Below are 21,120 nucleotides of genomic sequence, written 5' to 3'. Positions count from 1 at the left end.
CCGACAGCTTGGAATCGTGGAAGGAACAACTCGCTTAATCGGACCCAGAAGTGTTGAGTTTGGTCACGGCTGTAAGTCCCGCTAGTTGTGTGGTGCAAGCCACAAAAAAAAAACCCTGAACATGGGGTCCCATCTAATATGCTCATATATCCCTTTTCTGCAGCCTCTTACCTCAAAATAAATGTTACTCGTCTTCTGAATAACATTACAATAAAAAAGAAAGCTTTCACGCAGGCAATTCTAAGTTGTACCTTGCGTAGTGTTGGGTTGGTTACAGTCGCTTAAAATTGACCGCAGAAAGCAATATTTGGTGTGTACTTGTTTGCCGAAAAGATAAGAACACTTCGTTTCGCTTTCGCGATAGTTTTTCTTGCGTATATTACCAATAAAGCTATTGTGATATAGAACCATATTCTCCCATATATCCATATGAAGCACGGTGGCTTTTAAGAATTACTTATGCTTGGAGTGTCCTTGGTAAGCTTGTTTTACAGCCTTTCGGCTGATTTTTCCGGGTGAGGTTCACGGGACGGCTTTATGCTCTCTCATAGAAAAAGTACCTCGTACTTTAGGTCGTTAAAAACGTTTTTTAAACACACGTACCATAACTAGGACAGGCCTCATCAATTGTGAGGCCCACGGGACTGCTTTATGCTACCCTATAGTAGAGTACCAAGTACTCAACATTGTTGCCCACTTTTTTAAACACATACACATTATTCGGGCTAAAACAAGTGTGCAAGAATTCGGTACTGGTACAGCGTATTGCTCTCCTTTTGTAGAGTACGTCTACTCTAAATGGCCAACATATCTTCTAAAAACACGAACATACAGCTCGGCAAGCCTCAAGCCTTTGAATAAAATATATATTCGAAGTGGTTGAATTTCTTTTCATGATCAAGTGAAATCAACTGTCCTCGTGATGATCCAGCCAACGTGTATGAAACGTATCTTATGTAAGAAACGACTATGAAGTTTTGTTCCAGAAATCGAGCAAGCCTGCCGATATCCTCCTAAGCGAGGCAGCAGCTTTCTCAAACGTCAAGTAACTGCGGAAAAAGTGTCGTAATCAAGTTGTTAGGTGAGGCCCACCGAAGGGTGGTTTAGCTCACGCGGCCGTAGGCGTGACGCACTGGGAAGGTTCAACAGCCTTGTCATCCGCTTCGGTAGCACCGACGTGCGCTGAAAATGGTGCTTTAGCTTTCATTCTTATTGAATATGAGCGTTTTCTTGCTTAGGCTGGGTGTTGGAGAACTCTTGATAGCACTTTAATATGCATTCGAAATCTTTGAGAAAGTTATATGCATGTTAATGTCGAATAACACGCCAGCTTTAATGTGGAAACTTCGGAATGGCGAACACCCATCGGATAAAACACACGGGTTCAAATAACACTTCCGTGAGGAATATATTTTCATCGGTGTGTGGGGGCCTTGTTCGCTGAGTAGCAGAAAACGACGCTCACATAGTCGCTGCCCAGCACGCAGAGATTTGCTCCCGCAAGCTGGCTCATACAGTGCGTTGGCCATCAGCAGTATATACTGTTCCCAAAGTTAGGCTGACACAATCCAAAATAAGCCCATCGCAACATTATTTTCTGCAGTGCGGCTTGCAGTTTTGCCGTAAAGATGTCACGCATTCCGCCTTGGAGATGCAAATTTGCCGCCAAGATCGCTGCAGAACTTACGAAAATATTGCACAACAAAACTTCTTATCAAGGTCTCTACTTCTTCTTCTACCCTGCTTTGCGACTATTAGCTGTTATAGTCTTTGTATTACAGGGAAAACTCCATATGGCTACGCGAAACGAAGAACCGTTCACCACTAGTATTGACAATAGTGTCCATTGGCTGCGCCGTCAATCACGTCGTTCTACGTCGCACGCAAGCAAGCACGCTATTGGCGACGCTATTACTGACGATATTTTCTGCGTCATACCTAAGAACGCGTGTTAGTAGCTGCGCTGTCAATGACGTCGTTCATTCTGCGTGGCCGTACCGCCGAACTCGCGCACAGCATTAGTATACTTTGTTCGACAGAGTCACAAACTCGATGTGTGACATGCGCGCAATGCTTCGGTGCGTTTCACTAATTTTCCGCTTGTTACAGCAGTTGAGGTATGTGTCGTTTGCAGCGAGTTCCTTCTCGTTCTTTCCTCTTTCAAATGTACTACAGACAATGTGGCCCGTGAGAGGAGAATTCGGGCGCCTGCGAGGCAGTGGTGGCTCCTTGGGCATGCCACAGTAGTCAGCCGCTTGTTTTTGAAGTGTTTATAGCGATATTAGGTTGATAATTTAGATTACTCATTAGTTGCTTCTGTAGGTTGTAATATTAGTCACCTCCGTCTTGCTTTAAGCATTGCCAGTCTTGTTTTTGGGCTTGCAGTGACCACTTATTTTGAGCGTGATTCGTTTCCTTGAGACCGATGGGTCGATGAAAAAACGGGGCCATTATAGTACTGGGCACAAAAAATAGGCTTAGGTATGTATTTTAGAAAAAAAAAACAAGCATTACACACTCTACATCGTAATCAACCAGGACCGAGCCTGGTTCATTTCAATCTGTATTTTCGGCAGTTGCGCCATTCGGCTGGCTCGCTGTCTGTGTATTATAAGCTTTTGTGAATTTCCCTTCGTGGGTTTGCCCTACTATGCAATGTGTTCATTTTTTGTTACCACGCTTGAGGTCAACATGCAGTATAGTTATACCGCAGTTCAAAAGAGTTGCTTGTCCACCATGGTTATATTCGAGGTTATATTCGAGGAATATAACCATGTTCATGGTTATATTTGAGGAAAGGCACGAAAACGTAGAAATAGCAACCCTGAGAGGTGGAAAGCAGAGACAGTGACACACGGGTGCCCTGATTTCTGTGACTGTTCTTAACGGATCTTTTTGACGAAACGGAGAATACCCTCCTTTCTGGAATGTTGCACGGGAGAGCAAATGCCCCCATCAATGTCTCGGCGGTTTCAGTTGGGGGGTCGTGGACGTTAACAACAGTACAGAGAGGACTTTAACGGCACGCATGGAGCCTTCAGTGAAAAAGTTCATATATATACGTATATTAGTGGCCTTCCTTGGGTGCATACCGCAGTTAAGTAGTGTAACCTGAAAAATTCTTTCGGTGCGAGGGTGCGTGGTATGTATTCACGTGTATATTTTCCCACAAAACAGAGCATCTTCGAAAAACGCTGAAGCTACCCCAGTCTTACCAATCTCACTGTGGCAGTTCCTTTCTGTAATGCAATGAGGAGCAATAAAATGAGAAACAACGCATGTCTCTGCAAGATTTTGGAAGGCATTGTTTATTAAGAGAAAAAACTGGAACAGTGGACTGTCGAGAAGTCAGTTGGCTTTTTTTTTTTTTGTCTCTTGGGGCAGGCTGGTCAGCGGTACATTTATTGGTGAAGACTGCAGCCACTTTTCATGCATTGCCGCAAGCACATACAGGGCAAACAAAAAGAGGGGCTACGAACAAGCCACAAAATCCGGCTTCTCTGAAAAGCTTGTATAAAGCACGCCTTAAGCCGTCACGCTTACAAAGGAGCCGAGCTACCCATACCACTCATACTACCCATACCCATACTGGACCCTATTGGCGGGATAATTTGTTGCTGTTGATAGTATTCACCGCCTCCTAAATATCCGTTTTGAATGAGGGTGAGAGTTCCCCGGGCGATGAATGGCAAAGTCATCGGCAGGCTTGGAATCTGCGTGAGGATGAAAACGCATCGAAAAAAAATTAATGAAGCTTCCACTTTGTTGTGGTGGTCGAATTCTAAGTCTTTGTTGTAGTTAAACATCACACTGCGTACCTTAGTAATCGTTGACAATGTTATCGCAGAGCTTTTGCGTGTCACGTTTTACTTCAGCGTCGCTGTGTATGCACACATATACAATCATTGACTATGTTGACTCGACTTATGCCCTTACGCGGGCAGTTTATCTATAAAAGGGATGTACCACATGCTTAATCGGAAACTCCAGAAAAGGAGACATTACTCGCTGCAAATGAGACAGGCCACATAGAAGTCTGATGGTGTTATTCAAGTTATTTGCTGAATGTGCTGCGTATATGTTATTTGTTGGGGTTACTGCTAGAAAGCTATATATGTTTTGTCCTGGATGTTCTGGGTTCGACCATCTAAAAGCAAGCATCCTTATATGCATGCTTACATATCCTTGTACAATCGTCAATAAAAACTGCACAGCGCTTCCACACAATTTCTTGATGGATATTGTTGTAATGGGATAGAAAGCGTTGGTGAATTTGCCTTAGAAATTGTTCGTAACCGCATTTCAAGCAATATGGAAAAAAACAAATAAAGCGTTACCTGAAAAAAAAAGAAGTGTTCTAACATGTCACACCTTTAATCGCTAGCAAAAGCTTTGTTCACAACAGAGTGCTTAACGTAATTACGTTACCTTATACGACTGTTAAAGAATGATTTGATTTTAGGGGTTTAACGTCCCGAAACCACTTTATGATTATGAGAGACGCCGTAGCGGAGGACTCCGGAAATTTCGACCACCTAGGGTTCTTTAACCTGCACCTAAATCTGAGCACACTGGCCTACAACGTTTCCGCCTCCATCGAAAATGCAGCCGCTGCAGCCGGTATTCAATCCCGCGACCTGCGGGTCAGCAGCCGAGTACCTTAGCCCCTAGACCACCGGTGCGGGGTCTGTTAGAAGGTGTCTGATTAAGATGAGTGCATCCATAGTGAGGCATATTTCTTAGGTAAATTACCACATTTGATATCTTAGCCTCATTTTCACCTGAGTTCCTATAGGTAAAGTTTGACTAACCTGATTTTCTGTGTTAAAAACAGAAATAATGGCTGCCTCATATGAACTCCGCACATTTTGGAACTGTCATAGACCCTACGATGACGCATAAAATCTGGGTCAAGCTGCTAACAACGCTTTTCCCACCATGACAGTGATGTGGTAGTTAAAACAATAAACGGGAGTTTCGGGGTGAGATCTACAAATTCTACCATTCAAATCAGTGCCTGGAAAAGTGCGCCAAAAAGTACTAAATGCTCCAAAATCTGTGCTACAATGCCATGTAATTGAGTTGTTGATTCGGCGAGTGGTATGTCTAATGATATAATTTATTCATTTGACAGGGCATATTAAATACGTCGTGGTTTTGCTTTAAAAGGTCCTTCAGTGTAGCGCTGTGAGCCTAAACTATATTGTCTATGGTGTCCATAATCCTTTCGATGGTTTTATAAATTACGAATACTCGCGTTCTTGTGAACACGAAGTGAAACCTTTGATGACGCAGATACTGTGAACGTTAGACATAAGACGGAGACTTCATGTGTCACAAGGATGTTTTCTTCACTTGTGTCGCAATGCTAGTTTGTCGTGCTCGCAATAATGGCTATTGACGCATATATTTGGAATAAGAGGTTGCGTTCCCAAAAGAGGTTGCGCGAAAAGCTCCTTGCTTTCAATTCTGAATAATGGTCCCCACACTTTCAAGAGGGCGACATAACAGAAAACATAACTCTTTTAGTTTTAGGCTTTCATCTTTTGCACTTGCAGCAAATCATGGGTGAAAAATGAATATTGCAACTTTATGTAAGTCTTGCACCATAATATTTTTGAGTTCATGAGTCATCTACGCATCTTACTGGGGCCTGATCATGGGAGGCGCCTGGTGCTGGCAAAAGGAGGGCTTTGAAAGATGGAGCCCTGGAGCACTTCTATGCCACTCATTTTGAATCTTTAGTTATACTTTTGTAGCGCTCGATAATAAAAAGAGAATAAAATGAGGTATAACCTATAGTATCATCAAATAGGAAATTTTGTGTGTGTAAGTAGTTTATTCCTCCAAATAAGATAACAGTAGTATTATATTGAGCATTTGCGAAATTCATTACTCGGCACAGTGTCACTACATCACGATAGATCCAAACAATGCTGGAAGCAGATGTGAGCTTACTCGAACCGACGCCTTAACAAGTGAACTTGTCTTCTACAAGGCTAGAACTGATTTGTTTAAATAAATTTTTAAAATACACAATTCTACTTTTTCAAACGTATGCTCGAGCACACAATCTCTTCCCATAGATTTTTCTATTATTACACGATAATAGATTAATATTAAAGTCGAATTCTAGGTATGGCGCTTTCATGCAAAACTCAGACGTGTTCACGGTCATAATAACAAACGTTTCGAAGGATGCATGAGCAAAGCCATACAGATCTGGTAAATCCTGTTCGCTGCGCGCATCGCAAGGCTCGTAGTTGTGCTGTAAGCTGCCCCAGAGTATATATGATACAGCATGTTTTAGTTTGGCTTGTCATCTCTCAACACCGCTCAACGAGTCAAGGAGGCTTATGTATATGCCATCTGTATTTTATCATTGGCGCATGGCTTATCGGCTATCGCTGAAACACAGTGAATAATGACCGTTTGGGAAAGGTAAACTCTTTCATGACTACCGGATCATTCACAATTGCTAATGCTCGTCTTGAATACAGTCATGTCATACTAACGACTTGTACTTTCCTCGACAAAGCTTACTCGCCATGTTGGTGACGTGCTAACCCGAAAGTCATGGAGTAGAATCTAGGCTGCGCGACTCGCATGCCAATAGAAGAAAATTGCTAGAAGCCCGTTTGCGTAAACTGAAGTGCATGTTAGGTAACACCAACTGTTCCACGTTTCTAGAACCTACCAATACTGTTTCTATAATAATCACGCCGTGCTTTTTGGGACGCAAAGCCACAGCAGATACTTTTATAATACAAATGTCTACAAAACTTCATTCACAATCCGCAAGCATCATAATTTAAAAGTGTCACCTGTTATGAGCTCGTTGCACCGGCTCAAACCATCGAGTGTTTATTAACATGAAAGTGTTTCATGCCGCGATCCACCATGACCCCATTACAAATTTCCCTCATGAGTATCCCGTTGAAAAATATTTACTAACATGATTACAACCGTGTTTATGAAGTAGTCTGCTGCTCGCATACGAAGTAACAAAATGCCAGAGTTGTTTGTCTGCGCTTGTCCTGTGTATTTTATTTTCCGGTGTGCTATCCGCTTCAGGTATGCGCTGTACGTTTGGCGTTGCTTCTTTGCATGACAATGCATTTTGTTACTGCAGCATTTGTTCTTTCGCCTTTGTGGTCAAACAGGCACAATGAATGTTCAAACTACCCGGCGAGAACAATTTAATTTTGTGTTATACCAATTCCTCAAACACAGAGGTGAAGCACGTTTTTTTTTTCTGCATCAACCAACAGCGAATGAGCTTTTCTTGTTATGACACACTGGCATAAAATGGTGCAGATATTAGAGGAACGTATAGTGTTACCAGGAGGACATAAAAGTGTAACATGCATCACGGACAGTGTTGTGTGCTTATTCGTTGAAACTACTTTCAGAATTCGCCGAGGAGTTGGGAATGATCAAAGTTTAAGACGAGTAGTCCATACTCACTATGGGTGACGGCGTCGGGTATGGGTATGGGTATGGGTTAGGTGGGTACGGGTTAGGTGGGTATGGGTAATATCCTCCCCCTTTGGTTCCCTTGATGGATGCACCTGGGAAGTATCCTCCCTGCAAAATATTAGACAGGTACTGCAGATTTGAAGCATACTGTGTTACGTTCCACTCAGGGCCTCGAGAGATCGCTATATCTTTCACAAAAATTGTAACTTCAATATCCAATGATCTCGCAACACGTTGTTCCCAAATCCATCCGCTACTTTAGAGGATCGTTGATATTGTACTGAGCGCTTCCTGTCCAAGAAAATGTTGCATTCCAAATATGACGGCAAGGCAACTGATAGTTATACACAACTTCCAGCTAGAGCTTCCGCTAATCAACCTATCCATGTATAACAGTGTGGAGGCGTGCACATGGAGGCTTCCTAAAAGAAACGTTTAATACGTTTAAATAGTATATTATACGTTTAATACGCTTAAACACAATTGCGTTCAATACTTATTGTTACGTTTAAGTAAAAATAGGAGTAATCAGCAGGACTGGATTGTTGACCTCATCATGACTCGTGCGACATGGCTGGCTTAGCACACGCCTGCAACACGTCGCCTTGCATGGCGTCTATACATCTAACTGCTCGCCTTTCAAGCAAGCCTTGATGGTTGGCGAAATGAAAAACTCTAAAGGTTGCCACGCCTCCCGCTACAATTTTTTGCCAGTGAGCAAACTAAGAAATTATTTTCTCTCGGGGCCTGATTATTATTTGCACTGCTAGTAGCATACATGAAACACCCCAGTCTGCAGTTTAAAGAAGACACGGATGGCTACGTTCACAAAAATGAGTGATTGTTTATGATCATTAGGTTCATTTATTTTGTTTCAATTGTGTTCTTTTACTTTGCTTTGTCCCTAAACGTACGTAATTTTTCATCTGGATGAATCGACCCACTAAATATAATTGATCGTTTTCAAGAGTCACCTTATTTTCTATGAGCGAAAATCTCGGCACTCCACTGAGAACTTGACAAAAAGCATCATTGCTGTTGTCGCTGCGCCTAATCAGCTATTTTTTTACTATGAATTTCAGTTTTCCTTTTTTTCTTAAATGCTGCTGCACCCACCTGTACCATGCTGAGGTCTCCAGCAATTGAAAAGCACATAAATAAAAATAAATCACAGAAATCTTTTGCAAGGACGTAAAGCATTGCGGCTAGGAAGAATGGAGCATGGAAGCATGGCTAGGAAGCATACAATAAATCCAGAAGTCAAATGCAGCTTCAAAACATAGTGATGAGATAAAAAAATTGACAACTTGACTCACTAGCACTCTTTAAAGCATTTTCTCAACTTTGCAGTCGAACCTACAGTGTTCTCCTCTCTAAAAACCTTACGTTTGAACTACGGTGCAGGAGGTCCCTGGCTGTAAGACGCTATGTGTGGAAGGCTAAATTTCTACAAAAGTTGTCTATCTTGTTTCACTTACTTGGGCTGAACTCGAGTGCCTCGTTAATACGGCAAGTACTGAAATTCAAAAAGATACACGCATCATTCGCCAGTCGACGAGCATTCAAATGATCAAACATTAATACTAAATGCTCTATAATGTTGAACCGCGAAGCAATAAAGAATGGCATAAACTTACTTCTTCACCGCATTCTTTGTCTCTACGAATGCGTACATTGAACAGCGCTCATGGAGTATAACCTGAAACTGGTCTCTCTGCCATTATAACTAGTTTACGGGGCCATGTTTTCACAGATGTTTCGGCTTCACTTCATAAGGAGATCTAATCAAAGTGCCAGAATTTCAACAGAAATACTAAGTTCACGCCAATTTATGGCGAGAGCTTCAAATATTTGTTTTGTCAATAAGTTCATAGTTGTTAAAAATACTGGCAATTAAAAGTATAAGCAATGCCATCTCAAGGTTTGCTTTTCGCTATTCTTCAGTGATCGCAAGCATCACAAGCAGCTATTGAGGAAAATAGAGTACACAATTTTTTAATGAAACCTCATTTAGAACTTGAGTGCAAGCCGCCAAAATTTCTGAAACGTCTCAAATTGCGACATAAAAAAAAATTACAAGTTGGGACAAAGAACATTTCTCGAACCTGCTTCAAATGTAATGCTAAGCTTACACAATATTTCGGTTCGTATTTTGGAGGCTGGATTTTTCCGCAAGTCTACAAAGCTGAAGCTTGCACGAAAGTCACAGTAATAATCAGAAAGGCTTGACAAGTCCTCTAGAAAGTGGCACCCACTTGTTCTTGTCATAACCACTTCTTGAAATCAGGGGCGTAGAGAGAAATGTCTTTCAGCGGGGTGAGGAGAGTAGGGCAGGCACATTTTTAAAATGGTCACTTTTCACTCCGTATGCCAAGGTTCGAACCATTTGGGAGGATGGTGATTGATTTGTACGGGGGATTGAACGTTTCAAAACCACCATATCATTAGAAGAGATGCCATAGTGGAGGACTCCAGAAATTTCAGCTAGTTGGGGTTCTTTAACGGGCCACTAAATCGGAGCACATGGGCCTACAGCATTTTCGCCTCTATCTAAAATACAGCCGCCACAGTCGAGATTAGCTCACGTGACATACGGGTCAACAGGCGAGTATTTTAGCCACTATGGCACCGCTGCGGGGTGGGGGGAAGCGGATCACGGGCCTGGTAGGACACTGTTTTAATTGCGTTGTTACTTATATGTAAAAGACAATGCAGATGTAGGTGCGATTGTACCTCAGTGACGTCATTATACAAAGCTAACTATACTTCTTGTCTTCGTGCTCCAAAACTATAACTCTTTCTAGCAGCCTGAAATCAACCTACCGTTGTGGTAATATATTATCCATCTAGTTAACCTAAAGCCAAAGGGCAGTTATGAACGAGTAAATTGAGCAAATCTCAACTGTAGAAGAAAATGCTAAGAAATTCCTATAGTTGAGTAGCACCTCATCTAGCGCATGCAAATTGTGCTACATCAATTTTTATCTACCTAATAACTTAGCACTATTTTGCTAGTGAAGTCCAGGGAACTGCTTTAACAGAATCACTTCCTTTGAACTTGAAAACCAATCCACATATTGCACATATTTCTAAAATATTCAAGAGGCCTTGTCGTTGCTAGATCCGTGAAAAGATAAGAAACTATTATGGTAATTACACAGTGTTTGATTAGGTGAACATGGTTACGCGTACAGGCTGTGCAGTTCATACAAGCTGTACCTAGAAACTGGTAAGGCCTCCTGCCGTGCACCATCAGGAGCTGCTTGGGTGTCATTGTTGGCGTGTTCGTTCCCTATTACGCCACAGTGAGTTGCCAGGTGCTGAAGTCTCAGGGGCTGTCATTTCTGCTGCGGTGCCTGGAGAAGCAGTGTTCGAGTGCTTCCGCAAGGGATCAGGCTCTCTTTATGTTCCCCCTCCCCCCCTCCCAAGCAGTTGCACTAACCAGACCAATCATCAACGCCACCTGTCCTCTTTAAAACGTCCCTGTATGCTAGTATGATTCCACCGAAGAGAGGCCTATGTCTTTTCCCGCTTATGGCTAGGACTTGAATTCACAGACTCGCATTCAGTTCGCATTAAAATGGCTGTGGACTGGCTGACAGTCCTTATGGTTCGATTTTGCACCACATTCTGTTGCACTGTCCGGTATATAAGAAAGAAAATAGAACAAGAGAATGCAGGGATGTTGACCCGGCACATGTTCTGTTGGCTACCCCACGCTGGGGGAATGGGAAATACGTGTATAAAGAGGAGAGATAGAGAGGAAATAGAAGAAGAAAATACGAGAAAATTGTCGATACATGGGTTGACGCGTATGCAGTGCGGGTACTATGCAAAAGTCAAAGGCGTTCGCATAGACTCGTAATCCTCACAAAGCGCAAAAAAGCTTTCGCTGCCTTGTGAGTCGTGTGCAGTATATAACGTTCAGAGAAAGTCACTGGCATCCGCTGTAGCACACTGTTACAAATAGCAAATATCAGTCTAAAGCATTGTTGGGTTTAGTCGTCAAACGACACCACATTTAAAGGCTACGGAGGTGCTAAATTGAGTTTCTCTAGAGAAACAGACTTGGACAAGCGGTTGTGGCACTGATGTCGCGTACCACGCAAGAGTGCCTGACTGTGACCAACTGTGTGTGGGCTATGTGGGGTGTTTCGCGTTCTCTTTTCTCTTTTCTCCATGTTTCGATCTCCCGCATCATGTTCCTTTGGCAGGGTAGCAAACCTGTTGTTCTGAACTGGTCAACTTCTTTGCCTTTTATTGCGAACTATTCCTTCTCTTTCACTACAAGTGGCAGCCTGTTTTCTTAAGCCCAAATGAATAGAAATAATCAGTACGCTGATTAAACAATTGTTTTTCTTCAGCAAGAGTGAGCAGGAATGGGGACTCTTACATACGAAATTTCAGTATTTTTTAATGTCAAATACGTTTATAAGTTCAAACTGAACAATTTCTAACTGAATAGCCCCGCACTGCAGAAGTAACGCTACCAGTTTAACGACCCACAAACACACAGCTCCCATGGACCCCTTCGTGCATTTTGCGCCCCGTGTAAATTGAAGCAGTGTGTACTTACGCGCCAGCAAGGTCGTCAAGAGCGCCTGCCTCATCATCCTGCCCCGAGAACCTTGTGACGAAGGAGGACTGGATGTGCCTGGGCTCACTTACGCAGATAAATGCACCTTAAGTAGCAGACCCACTCAGTAAACCTCTTTTCGGGGCGGCTTTCTCGAGCTGTCAGGAAGTTTATTTTGTGGGACATGGCTCGCAGCTCGCGACGTATATTTGTCACTTTATTTATTTCTCGTTTAATTAGACTTTAACATGCTTGCTTCCGAGAGCGTTTACGCGCTTTCATAAACGGTTTTTCTTTTGAGACGAGCAAGAACGTCACGTGTGTTCCTGAAAGCCCCAACATCTCTCGCACGCACTTGTTGCATGAGTCTCGGAAGTGAAACCGTTTACCTTTTCTCGAAGGCTAAGCAAACGCCTCTCACTTAAGAACGATAAACCACTAGTAAAGGGGATCTTCTGAAGTGCCACATGCTTCAGTGTGGTTTGGTGCGCTTCAATGACCTTCAGCGAGCTTCAGTGATGTTTAGTTGGCTGAAGTGTCTGCGATGGATAATGCGCAGATCAACCATGAAAAGCAGATTATGCTCTTCTCCTTCCCTTAATAGCATATATGCAGCTGTTCCATGACCCACAATCCTGGAAGCTCAGGACTGTGTATATTTTTATATATTCTTTTTTTTTTCTTCAATTTAATTTACATACCAACAACCAAGCAGGAAGGCGAAGCACTCGCCAGGAAGTCGCCGCAGCTTTTAAATTTTGTAATTTGAATAGAGGTAAAGTAACACTGTGTATTTATCTTAACCTTTCTTCCAGCTTGCTCTGTACAACGTAGGGCTCCTTCAGAAAGAAAAATCAGCGTTTCATCAGGCTCTGTTGTGGGACATTCCAATCACTGTCATTGCAATACAAAAATGTCAGGTTTGTGGTTGCCAGTATAGAAATGTATGACAAATTTAATGCGCGCAAACTGGGCTTAACTGAGGCTTGTTATTTCGTTTTTGTCTCTGCTGGAAGCCGCCATAACAGTGTGATCTTGCCTGCCTCAACTATCTCACCTAACCGCATAATTAGTGGTCGGTAGTAGTACTCGAGTACTACCACTCGCACAGCCTGTACGACTTCCTAATTTCTTGTTCAGGCTTCACGTCCACCTCTGCGGAACATTGGCTAGGGTGGTCGACGGCTGACGCGGCAGTCGTCGTCTTGCTCCCGGTCGTGGTGGTCCCATTTCGGTAAAGGCGAAATGGTAAAGTTCCGTGTACTTTGCGATGTCAGGGCCCGTTCAAAAACACCATATCATAAAACTTTTCGGGCCCTCCATGCGATGTGTCTCATAATCGCTATTCATATTATTATTATTATTATTATTATTATTATTACTATTATTATTATTATTATTATTATTATTATTATTATTATTATTATTATTATTATTATTAGGTTCATGCATTATTTTTTAGTGCTACAAGACAGTGACATGCGCTAACAATAACCGCCTCCACTACTCGCAACAACTGCTTTAAGTACTCATTTTTTCCCAGGGTCATAGATGAATGGAATCAACTGTCCAAAGTTGTGCTGTTGCAGGCATCTCTGAATTTGTTCATGTCCCGTATTCTGTAACAAGCTCATTTTCCTTTTCGTTGCGTTCTTACCTGTATTTGACGAGTTGTTTCAATTTTATCTATATCTGAATGGTTTTTGTACCACATGTAGTTTGTTTTTTATTGTTTTTGTTTTCTCTACTAGTTGTAGCAAATATTAGTATCTGATCCTGCGAAAATCTCTTAATGGGGTTGAAGTATTTGTAACTAAATAATAATAGATATTTAAACATAGAAGAGGGGCAACGACTATAAACACTGATGTGTGCTATTGAGAAGAAAAAGCAATGAAAATAAAACAAATACCATCAAAATGAATAGGCCGGTAAACTAAAGAAACACGCCAGGAGTGTTGCTATGAGTCCATGGAAACAGTTTGTTTATTGAAATATTCATTTATTAGTGCAACCAACATCTACTAGGGAGTACAAGAACAAGATAGAAGGCAGGGAAGTTAATCAGGCACATGCCCGGTTTGCTACCCTACGCTGGGGGAATGAAAAGGGGGCATAAAGTTGAGAGAGAGAGAGAAAATAGAAGAAAAAGAGAGAGAAAAAAAGATTGTCAGTCGATGGGCTGACGCGTATGCAGTGGTGGCACTACACAAAAGTTAAAGTTGTTCACACATGCCTGTAGTCCTCAAAAAGCACAAGATGACTTTCATTGCTTTTTGAGCCGACGAAAGGCGAGGATGGTGTTCAAGTAGCATCTGCATAGAAAGTGGCCGATCGTCTTATTGTCGCAATGTGTCCGAAAGCTTCTGTCTTTCAGTGGTGAATCGAGGGCAATGGCATATCAGATGGTCGATGTCTTCTTCGGTGCCGCAGACGTCCTATTCCGCATTGTTTGTCCAACCACTCAGTGTTGTATATGCTTTTGCGAAGGCAACCCCCAACAAAAGGTGACAAAGAAGCGAAGTTTCACGTTGACGAAGTGAGCAATATTGTAAGGGGGTAAAAGAAACATAGTTGTACAGCATAAAAATGCCCACATTTGCGCATCAGTGCCTGTGTATTAACGAATAGCACACATCTTGTAGTGAGAAACAAAAAGCATGGGCTTAAACAATGATTGAGCCAGCGTTGTGAGAACTTACATGCCAGTTCTTAAGGAGGCACTACAAAAAAAAAGATGGCTACGCAGCGCCGTTATAGCGAACCAAATGCAGAGATGTCGTACATGACGCCGCACAAGTTGCTGAACAACCAAAAGAAGTTTTTTTTTTTCAACGTGTAATACTGCAGAGTGCGTGTGCGGTTATCTCAGCGTGACGAGCGCTATACCCACACCTGCGCTCGGCACGCGTGACTCTGCTTATTCGCCGAGCATAGCGTATATCCTTCACTTCCACGTAGTACGTGTGGAACCGTGACGTTTAGCGCTATTTCACGGTTGCTCGCTTTTCGTGCGCAAAATGACGCGATTAACGGAATTTTATAGAGCATAGTTCAGCGTAAAAACGTGCCGCCTCGTATATTCCCAGGAATGGGCGGCTGGAATAGTGACGGGATTGCGGTAAATAAGGTCGTGCGCATCTTGCTTTGCGCTACACACGTTTTCTCAACGTAAAGGTAAGCGTCTCACACCACGAGAGGCGTGTCCTGAAGCGTGTAAAAAAGTATGTCGAGCATAAACGCAAACTTTCTATGCAGATTCAACGTGAGAATTGTGCATTCGTCCCACTGCTGCGTAAGACGAATCGCATATTAAGAGGTGAACGAGCAATATCAAACAAAATAAGTTTTCTTGGTGGGGCCGAGTTTAGAACCTATAGCATTATGCGACGAGTACGATAGTCTTGCCCACTGCGCTCGAATTCCCTTCGTTGTTTGTTTTTTTTGTCCTTTTTACGGCTGAGCAGGGCTTAACGTTCACACTTGCGGAGCATAATAATCATTCGAGGTATACCAGTGATACGAATCCAAGTTTAGATAAAAAACACTTTCTGTGAGAGCTTCGTTTGGTTGTTTCGTCATTGCAGACTAATAGCATACGCCAGCACGGCGTGTAAAGCAGACGTAGGGGACCACACATATCACAAAATCTCTTCTCATCGCGATTTTTGTGGGAATCGTTCTCTATGGGACCGTTCCGGACGATGACAAACGCTAGAAAGAAGATGAGAGACGCCTCACTGATGCTTGAACACGGCACGTGTAACCACTCTTGATTTTTATTGGCACATGTCGGGTCTTGCGCCATCTTTACGCAGCATTTTTATGGTCGCTGAACAATCGCAGTGCAAGACTCTGCTCTAGTTAGTTTTTGTTAACTCTATGGCTATAATAGCACGGTGCTGCCTACTACCAGTAGCTCTGCCTTAAAAAAAATCGTTTCTTCACATTGCTGCCACAAGGCGCCAAATCTCACGCAGCATTCGCCGATGTCATCGCGCATAAAGTCAAATACACGTTTTATTATCTCTCTCTCTCTCTCTCTCTCTCTCTAGACAGTAGACTATCACCTTTCGATATCCTTCGCAGGAAAGCACGCAGATAAGTGGCCGTTTTTTAAAAATTTATACGCTCTAAAACATCAAGTTTTTGGGGAGTGTGTCCTTCGATTTTTGCTGCTACGCAACGAAAATCGTCATCTGATTTGGGTACTTTCACAGCACTATCACTACGGTTCCCGTATTCATTGTCCTGAGCGGTGCGCGCGTTAAAAGAGTGACACAGCCTTCCCGACGGGAAAGTGGCCAGTGCCGCGTTTTATAAACAAAACAAACACGAGTAATACAGATGATGATCTTTGTTGTGCATCAGAACTACTCCCCGAATACTCCTTTTTTTTTCTTAGAGGGTAGTTCCCGCTGGTTTTTCTTGACTCTAAACCCGAACCAGCCGGCCCAGCTTTCATGCTTAACATACAGAACAACGACATTCTTACGGAGAGCTCTGCTGAACCTGATCAGCAAAACGTATTGACTGATGAGAGGGCCGTCAGTTTCTATGGCATTTTTGACAACAGGTCATTATCTGGAATGTTTTACAAGGACATGCTTACCGACTGAAAGCGAAAGGTGTGAATTTAGGGGCTTGTTTTCTTTGTTAGACACCATAATAAGAACTAGCCCAACCGCGGCGGTCTAGTGGCTAAGGTACTCGGCTGCTGACCCCCAGGTCGCAGGATAAGATCCCGGCAGCGGCGGCTGCATTTCCGATGGAGTCAGAAATGTTGTAGGCCCGTGTGCTCAGATTTTGGTGCATGTTAAAGAACCCCAGGTGGTCGAAATTTCCGGAGCTCTCCACTACAGTGTCACTCATAACCATATGGTGGTTTTATGACGTTAAATCCCACATATCAATCAAATGATAAGAACTAACAGTTCTCAATTTGCACTTATGCATACAGGGAGTTTTGCTAATACTTCCCTGTTTCTTCTTTGCTAATGTTTTAAAGTTTCAATTAATGGCACAATCCATTGAACGCATTCTTGTTTGTTTAAGCTTCTTACAGATACGGATCATTTTAAACTGCCCAACATTCATGCCTTTCGTCTGTCTCTTGTTTTTCTTCGTGCGAAGGAGTCATAAGATTCACGCACATGTGTACATAAAACGAGCGGGGCACCAACATCTTAAGAGTGCCCTTCGCGCCATCTCACTGGCAATGCAGAGACCATGCTAAAATATCTCTGGATAGGCTTGCCAACATCATTAAATTGTAAAATTTGTGGCCGAAAATTGTTTGACTAAAATATATTTTGGTGAAATGCGATGGCACTGTTTACTAGAGCCCAGCAGAATTATGACGGCCAGACTCACGCTTCCTAAACACAACACTCGAAAAAAGTGTTCAACAAGGCCCATTTCATTCACGCCTTTATTCAGTGTTTACTGAATTATACCCGAGGTTTTCTTCGGCAGTCTGATAGCACTTGTTGCTAGTGCAGGTGGTCGAGCCGTTTAGATGTTTCTGAAAAGCCGACAAATAAAATCAGATTCTGCTTTAAAAGTTTCTTTACAACATAGAATACCGCGTAGCACATTTAAATATAGCAGCAGTGGAATAAAACGCGTCACGTAAATGTGCAATAAGCTCGCTCTGGCACTGCGAAATACACTAAATACAGTACCCATACTTTTTAGTGTTGCAAAAAGGCCACTGCGAAGAGAAGGCAATTTGATGTCAACACTTACATGCCACTTGTCATGTCTCTTGATTGGCGGAAAATAACAGCAGAGGGAAGCTGCGGAGGGATAAAACAAACGCTTAAAAATAAGTATGTGGCGTTAAGCCTCGCAGATCGCTCAAGTATTACCCTGCACAAGCACTCTGTTTTAAACAAAACACCAGACCAGAGCAGAACGCGCAGAGCAGTCACACTGAAAGAGGGAAGAGCTGCCTCTAGAGCCTTCCTTTATGCACTCTTGGAGCAACCATAGATACACTTGCGTTGCTTCTATTGCGTCATAAATCATAATTTTGTACAGTAGGAAAGTGTCCTTTATGTCATTACTCGTTGTTCGGAGAAGCGTGGCACCCGCTACGCACCTTTTAGGCACCATACACGCTTTGTTGATGATGTGGCTGACGGCGAAAAACAGTAATGGTTGAGCATTTCATAACAAATTGGAAGCATTCAGTGACCCCCCTCGTTACATGATTTTCCTTGTGTGAGATCTGGTTATTTTAAAATGGCCTATTACACACGTTAACGTGATTTCTTCCCCGACATGAAGCCTGCGTAGGTTCTATTTTAAAACGATTTGCAAGCATTGGCATGGCTTTGTGGTACAATACATATCTGCCACGCAGAAGGCACTGTTCGAGTGTCATTCTCTCCGGCATACATTATTTACTTCATTTTTGTTATTTTCTGTGGTCACGCTTACGGATACTGGTGGTGGTGGCGGCGGACAGAGACGGCTATTGTTGTGGTATTATAAGAGCTCTCGCTGTAAGATAAATTAATTGCCAATTCCGCTTCAGTACACGTCCGGAGAGCTCACACAACTTTGAACTGCAGCCGTAGCAATATGTTTATTGCAATTAGTATTTTAAATGGTTGAAAGTTGCGGCACACGAAACTACAACTGACTTCCATTGGCCACGCCACACTTTTGACGCATATTCCATTACAGCAAGTTGTATTTTATGCATAACAAAGGGTATTCACATCATATAACTATATCAACGAACGAGAGCTTTAGTAAACACATCAAAATAGAGCTGCGAGTTGTTTACCTCTTCAGGGCTCATTGCAGCGACCCCGCAGCCTAAAATCGACACAATTACAAAACATCAAACCACTTTACACCAAGCCGGCTGGGGTTATAAACCACTTTCACAGAAAAATATTTTATTCCTATAGGATCATTTGGTGAAATGGGGCATTGCTTCGTCATGCATTAATTCGGCTCTTACCAAGTCACGCACTCATAACATCAGCCATACCTTCGACCAGCAAATGTTATTCCTTTCAGCTTCTAGTTTCCCTAGCACCTTGCTTGGTTTCGTGACATCCTGTCTTCTCAAACAGCCTAGTACTTCAAGCTGTGTCTCATCACGACCGATGCCTGACAAATACGTTATCACGACCTGCATCCACACCATGTCAGATGACCTTAAGAAGAAGGCATTTAAAGCATAGCATGGACTTCGTCTTTAGAGTAGCCTTTCATCTTCTTCGCTTGTGTGATCTCACTGGAAAACAAACCAAGAAAAAACTCCGCGAAAAAAGGCATAACAAGCCACACGTTCCCTAGGCTACGGAAGTGGCCTAGAAGATCCCACTCATTTGTGGTAAAGCCCAAACACGCGGATGCCGTAATGGCAAACTAACACAGCATTCGGCTACGCTGAGGGCTCAGAATGATGAGGTGCACCTTTCTGCGCAATGCAGGAAGTGTTTAGCACAGCACTTCTCAAGGAGGCACACGTCTTGAGTCAAGCAAAGCGTAAGCTTGAAAGAAAGTTTTCAGAAGCGGACTAAGTTCAGATGCAGCAGGTGTGTACATTCATGCACCTTCGGTGCATTTCATGATACAGAAAACAAAGTTCTTGCGCCTCATTTGAACGCCGAATATGATTACGTATTCCCTCCCCCCCGCTTCAACCTATCTATCTCGGTGGTTACAAGATTTTTCAGTGATTTTGAATGTTTTTGTGACAATTACGTTTATCTTTCTTCGTGTGAAGCTTTTTTGAACAATCTCAGTTTCAATTCAGCGTCTTTTCTGCCGTGTGTTCTTTCTTCCAAACTGATTCTGCACTGCCCTTTGCAAGAAGTCAAACCAACTAGCCCAACAACTTTTTTTCTTTTTACTTCTCGTACATTACTTTGCTTCAATGACTTCGTAAAGACTCTCGGTAGCCATGTGTTTCATGCACTCCCTGAACGATGTGTTATGATTTAAGTCAAACTTTGATTATTCTGGAGTTCAAGCAAATGAACTATTCAGCGGAGTACAACTGAAAATGTGCACTCATTCACAACTACACCATTGCAATGCTTAAACCTTGACATACCTCAGTCCTTAACATGCTTTATTCGCTTACCTGTGACGAGCATTGCGAGTAAGAGAATTTCCCGTACTGCGAAGACGTTACCAACCATGCCGGATATGGCTAGGAACCAGTTTTCTCCAAGCGTTCGCTTTGAACTTACGAATAGCCCTTCGTCTTTTCATTCCAACACTATGAGAATGACGGCGTCATCGTTAAACTTCTGATGGAAGAGAACAGCTTGCAAGCGATTCATTTTCAGCTCAAACACAACAAGCAGCTGTTTTTATTAACAATTTTCAGGCTTGCATGTACCCTAAAAAAAATGCCGCAATTCTCTACATAATAGGGCAACCGCGTTGTTTATTTTTTTTATTGTTGCGTACGTAGTTAAATCACTAACGGAATCAAATTCTAGTGCACGCTAAATTTCTTCTCCATCGATATTGACGCCGAAGTAATGGTTTAGAACACTTTATTTCAAAAAATTCTTCATATTAAAATATTATTTTTATGTGGTATGTAAGGTTATTTTGTTATTTTATATTTTACTCAGCAGGCACTCTTTACAGCCCACGTAAGTAGCCATTCAGTTCCTTGAAGTCAACATTTCCTAATTACCTGACCCCTTCAAAACCATTTGCTGGTCAACGCTGAACAACTTTCAAGCACCTTTTCAGGGTCGCTTGATTTTGTATCAGGTATTTACCAGCAATTGAACTCTATTTCGTACTTCAAAACATACCAGGGAGGCCAGCATACTGTCATAGGAATTTTCGTCAATACTGTGTTCAAATTCCCTAAACATTTTCTTCGCAATCCTCTGCTTTTCAGAATGTATCTTTCCAGTGAATGAAAATCACAATTATCGCTGATGCATGTTTAACAGCTAGTACGCACGTCCTTGGAAATGCTTTAAATGCATTGTCTTGTTTCTCTGAACAACCAACAGAATGTACACGCCAGCAATGAGCTGCAACTGCTGGTCAAGCATGTATATGAAAATATT

The 21,120-nt window shown here is 42.5% G+C and overlaps 1 protein-coding gene and 1 long non-coding RNA gene across 2 annotated transcripts; both read right to left on the bottom strand.

Moving 5' to 3' along the window:
* Positions 1 to 3,292: 3,292 nt before the first annotated feature.
* On the bottom strand, positions 3,293 to 12,137 carry LOC119168041 (uncharacterized). The gene is made up of 4 exons (XM_037419486.2): positions 12,056 to 12,137; positions 8,958 to 8,995; positions 7,468 to 7,587; positions 3,293 to 3,713 (listed from the first exon to the last, which is right to left on the bottom strand). Exons 1-4 carry the CDS (start codon positions 12,090 to 12,092, stop codon positions 3,540 to 3,542), a joined length of 369 nt encoding a protein of 122 aa, XP_037275383.2. The 5' UTR covers positions 12,093 to 12,137; the 3' UTR covers positions 3,293 to 3,539.
* A 5,335-nt stretch (positions 12,138 to 17,472) lies between these two features.
* On the bottom strand, positions 17,473 to 17,856 carry LOC119167400 (uncharacterized). The gene is made up of 2 exons (XR_012883944.1): positions 17,804 to 17,856; positions 17,473 to 17,579 (listed from the first exon to the last, which is right to left on the bottom strand). It is a non-coding gene; the product is annotated as an uncharacterized LOC119167400 (long non-coding RNA).
* Positions 17,857 to 21,120: the final 3,264 nt, after the last annotated feature.

This window comes from Rhipicephalus microplus, chromosome 6 (genome assembly GCF_043290135.1).
Source record: "Rhipicephalus microplus isolate Deutch F79 chromosome 6, USDA_Rmic, whole genome shotgun sequence".
In the NCBI taxonomy this organism is placed as follows: domain Eukaryota; kingdom Metazoa; phylum Arthropoda; class Arachnida; order Ixodida; family Ixodidae; genus Rhipicephalus; species Rhipicephalus microplus.
The sequence above is the reverse complement of the archived record's forward strand: the minus strand, read 5'-3'. Positions and strand labels throughout refer to the sequence as shown.

Bases quoted from the DNA above. Each gene is read 5' to 3' on its own strand.
- LOC119168041 (XM_037419486.2), bottom strand. From the start codon at position 12,092: ATGATGAGGCAGGCGCTCTTGACGACCTTGCTGGCGC. The intron at 8,996-12,055 runs GTAAGTACACAC...TTTGAATTTCAG, and splicing joins CTTGACGACCTTGCTGGCGC to TACTTGCCGTATTAACGAGG. The intron at 7,588-8,957 runs GTAAGTGAAACA...AATATTTTGCAG, and splicing joins GGCACTCGAGTTCAGCCCAA to GGAGGATACTTCCCAGGTGC.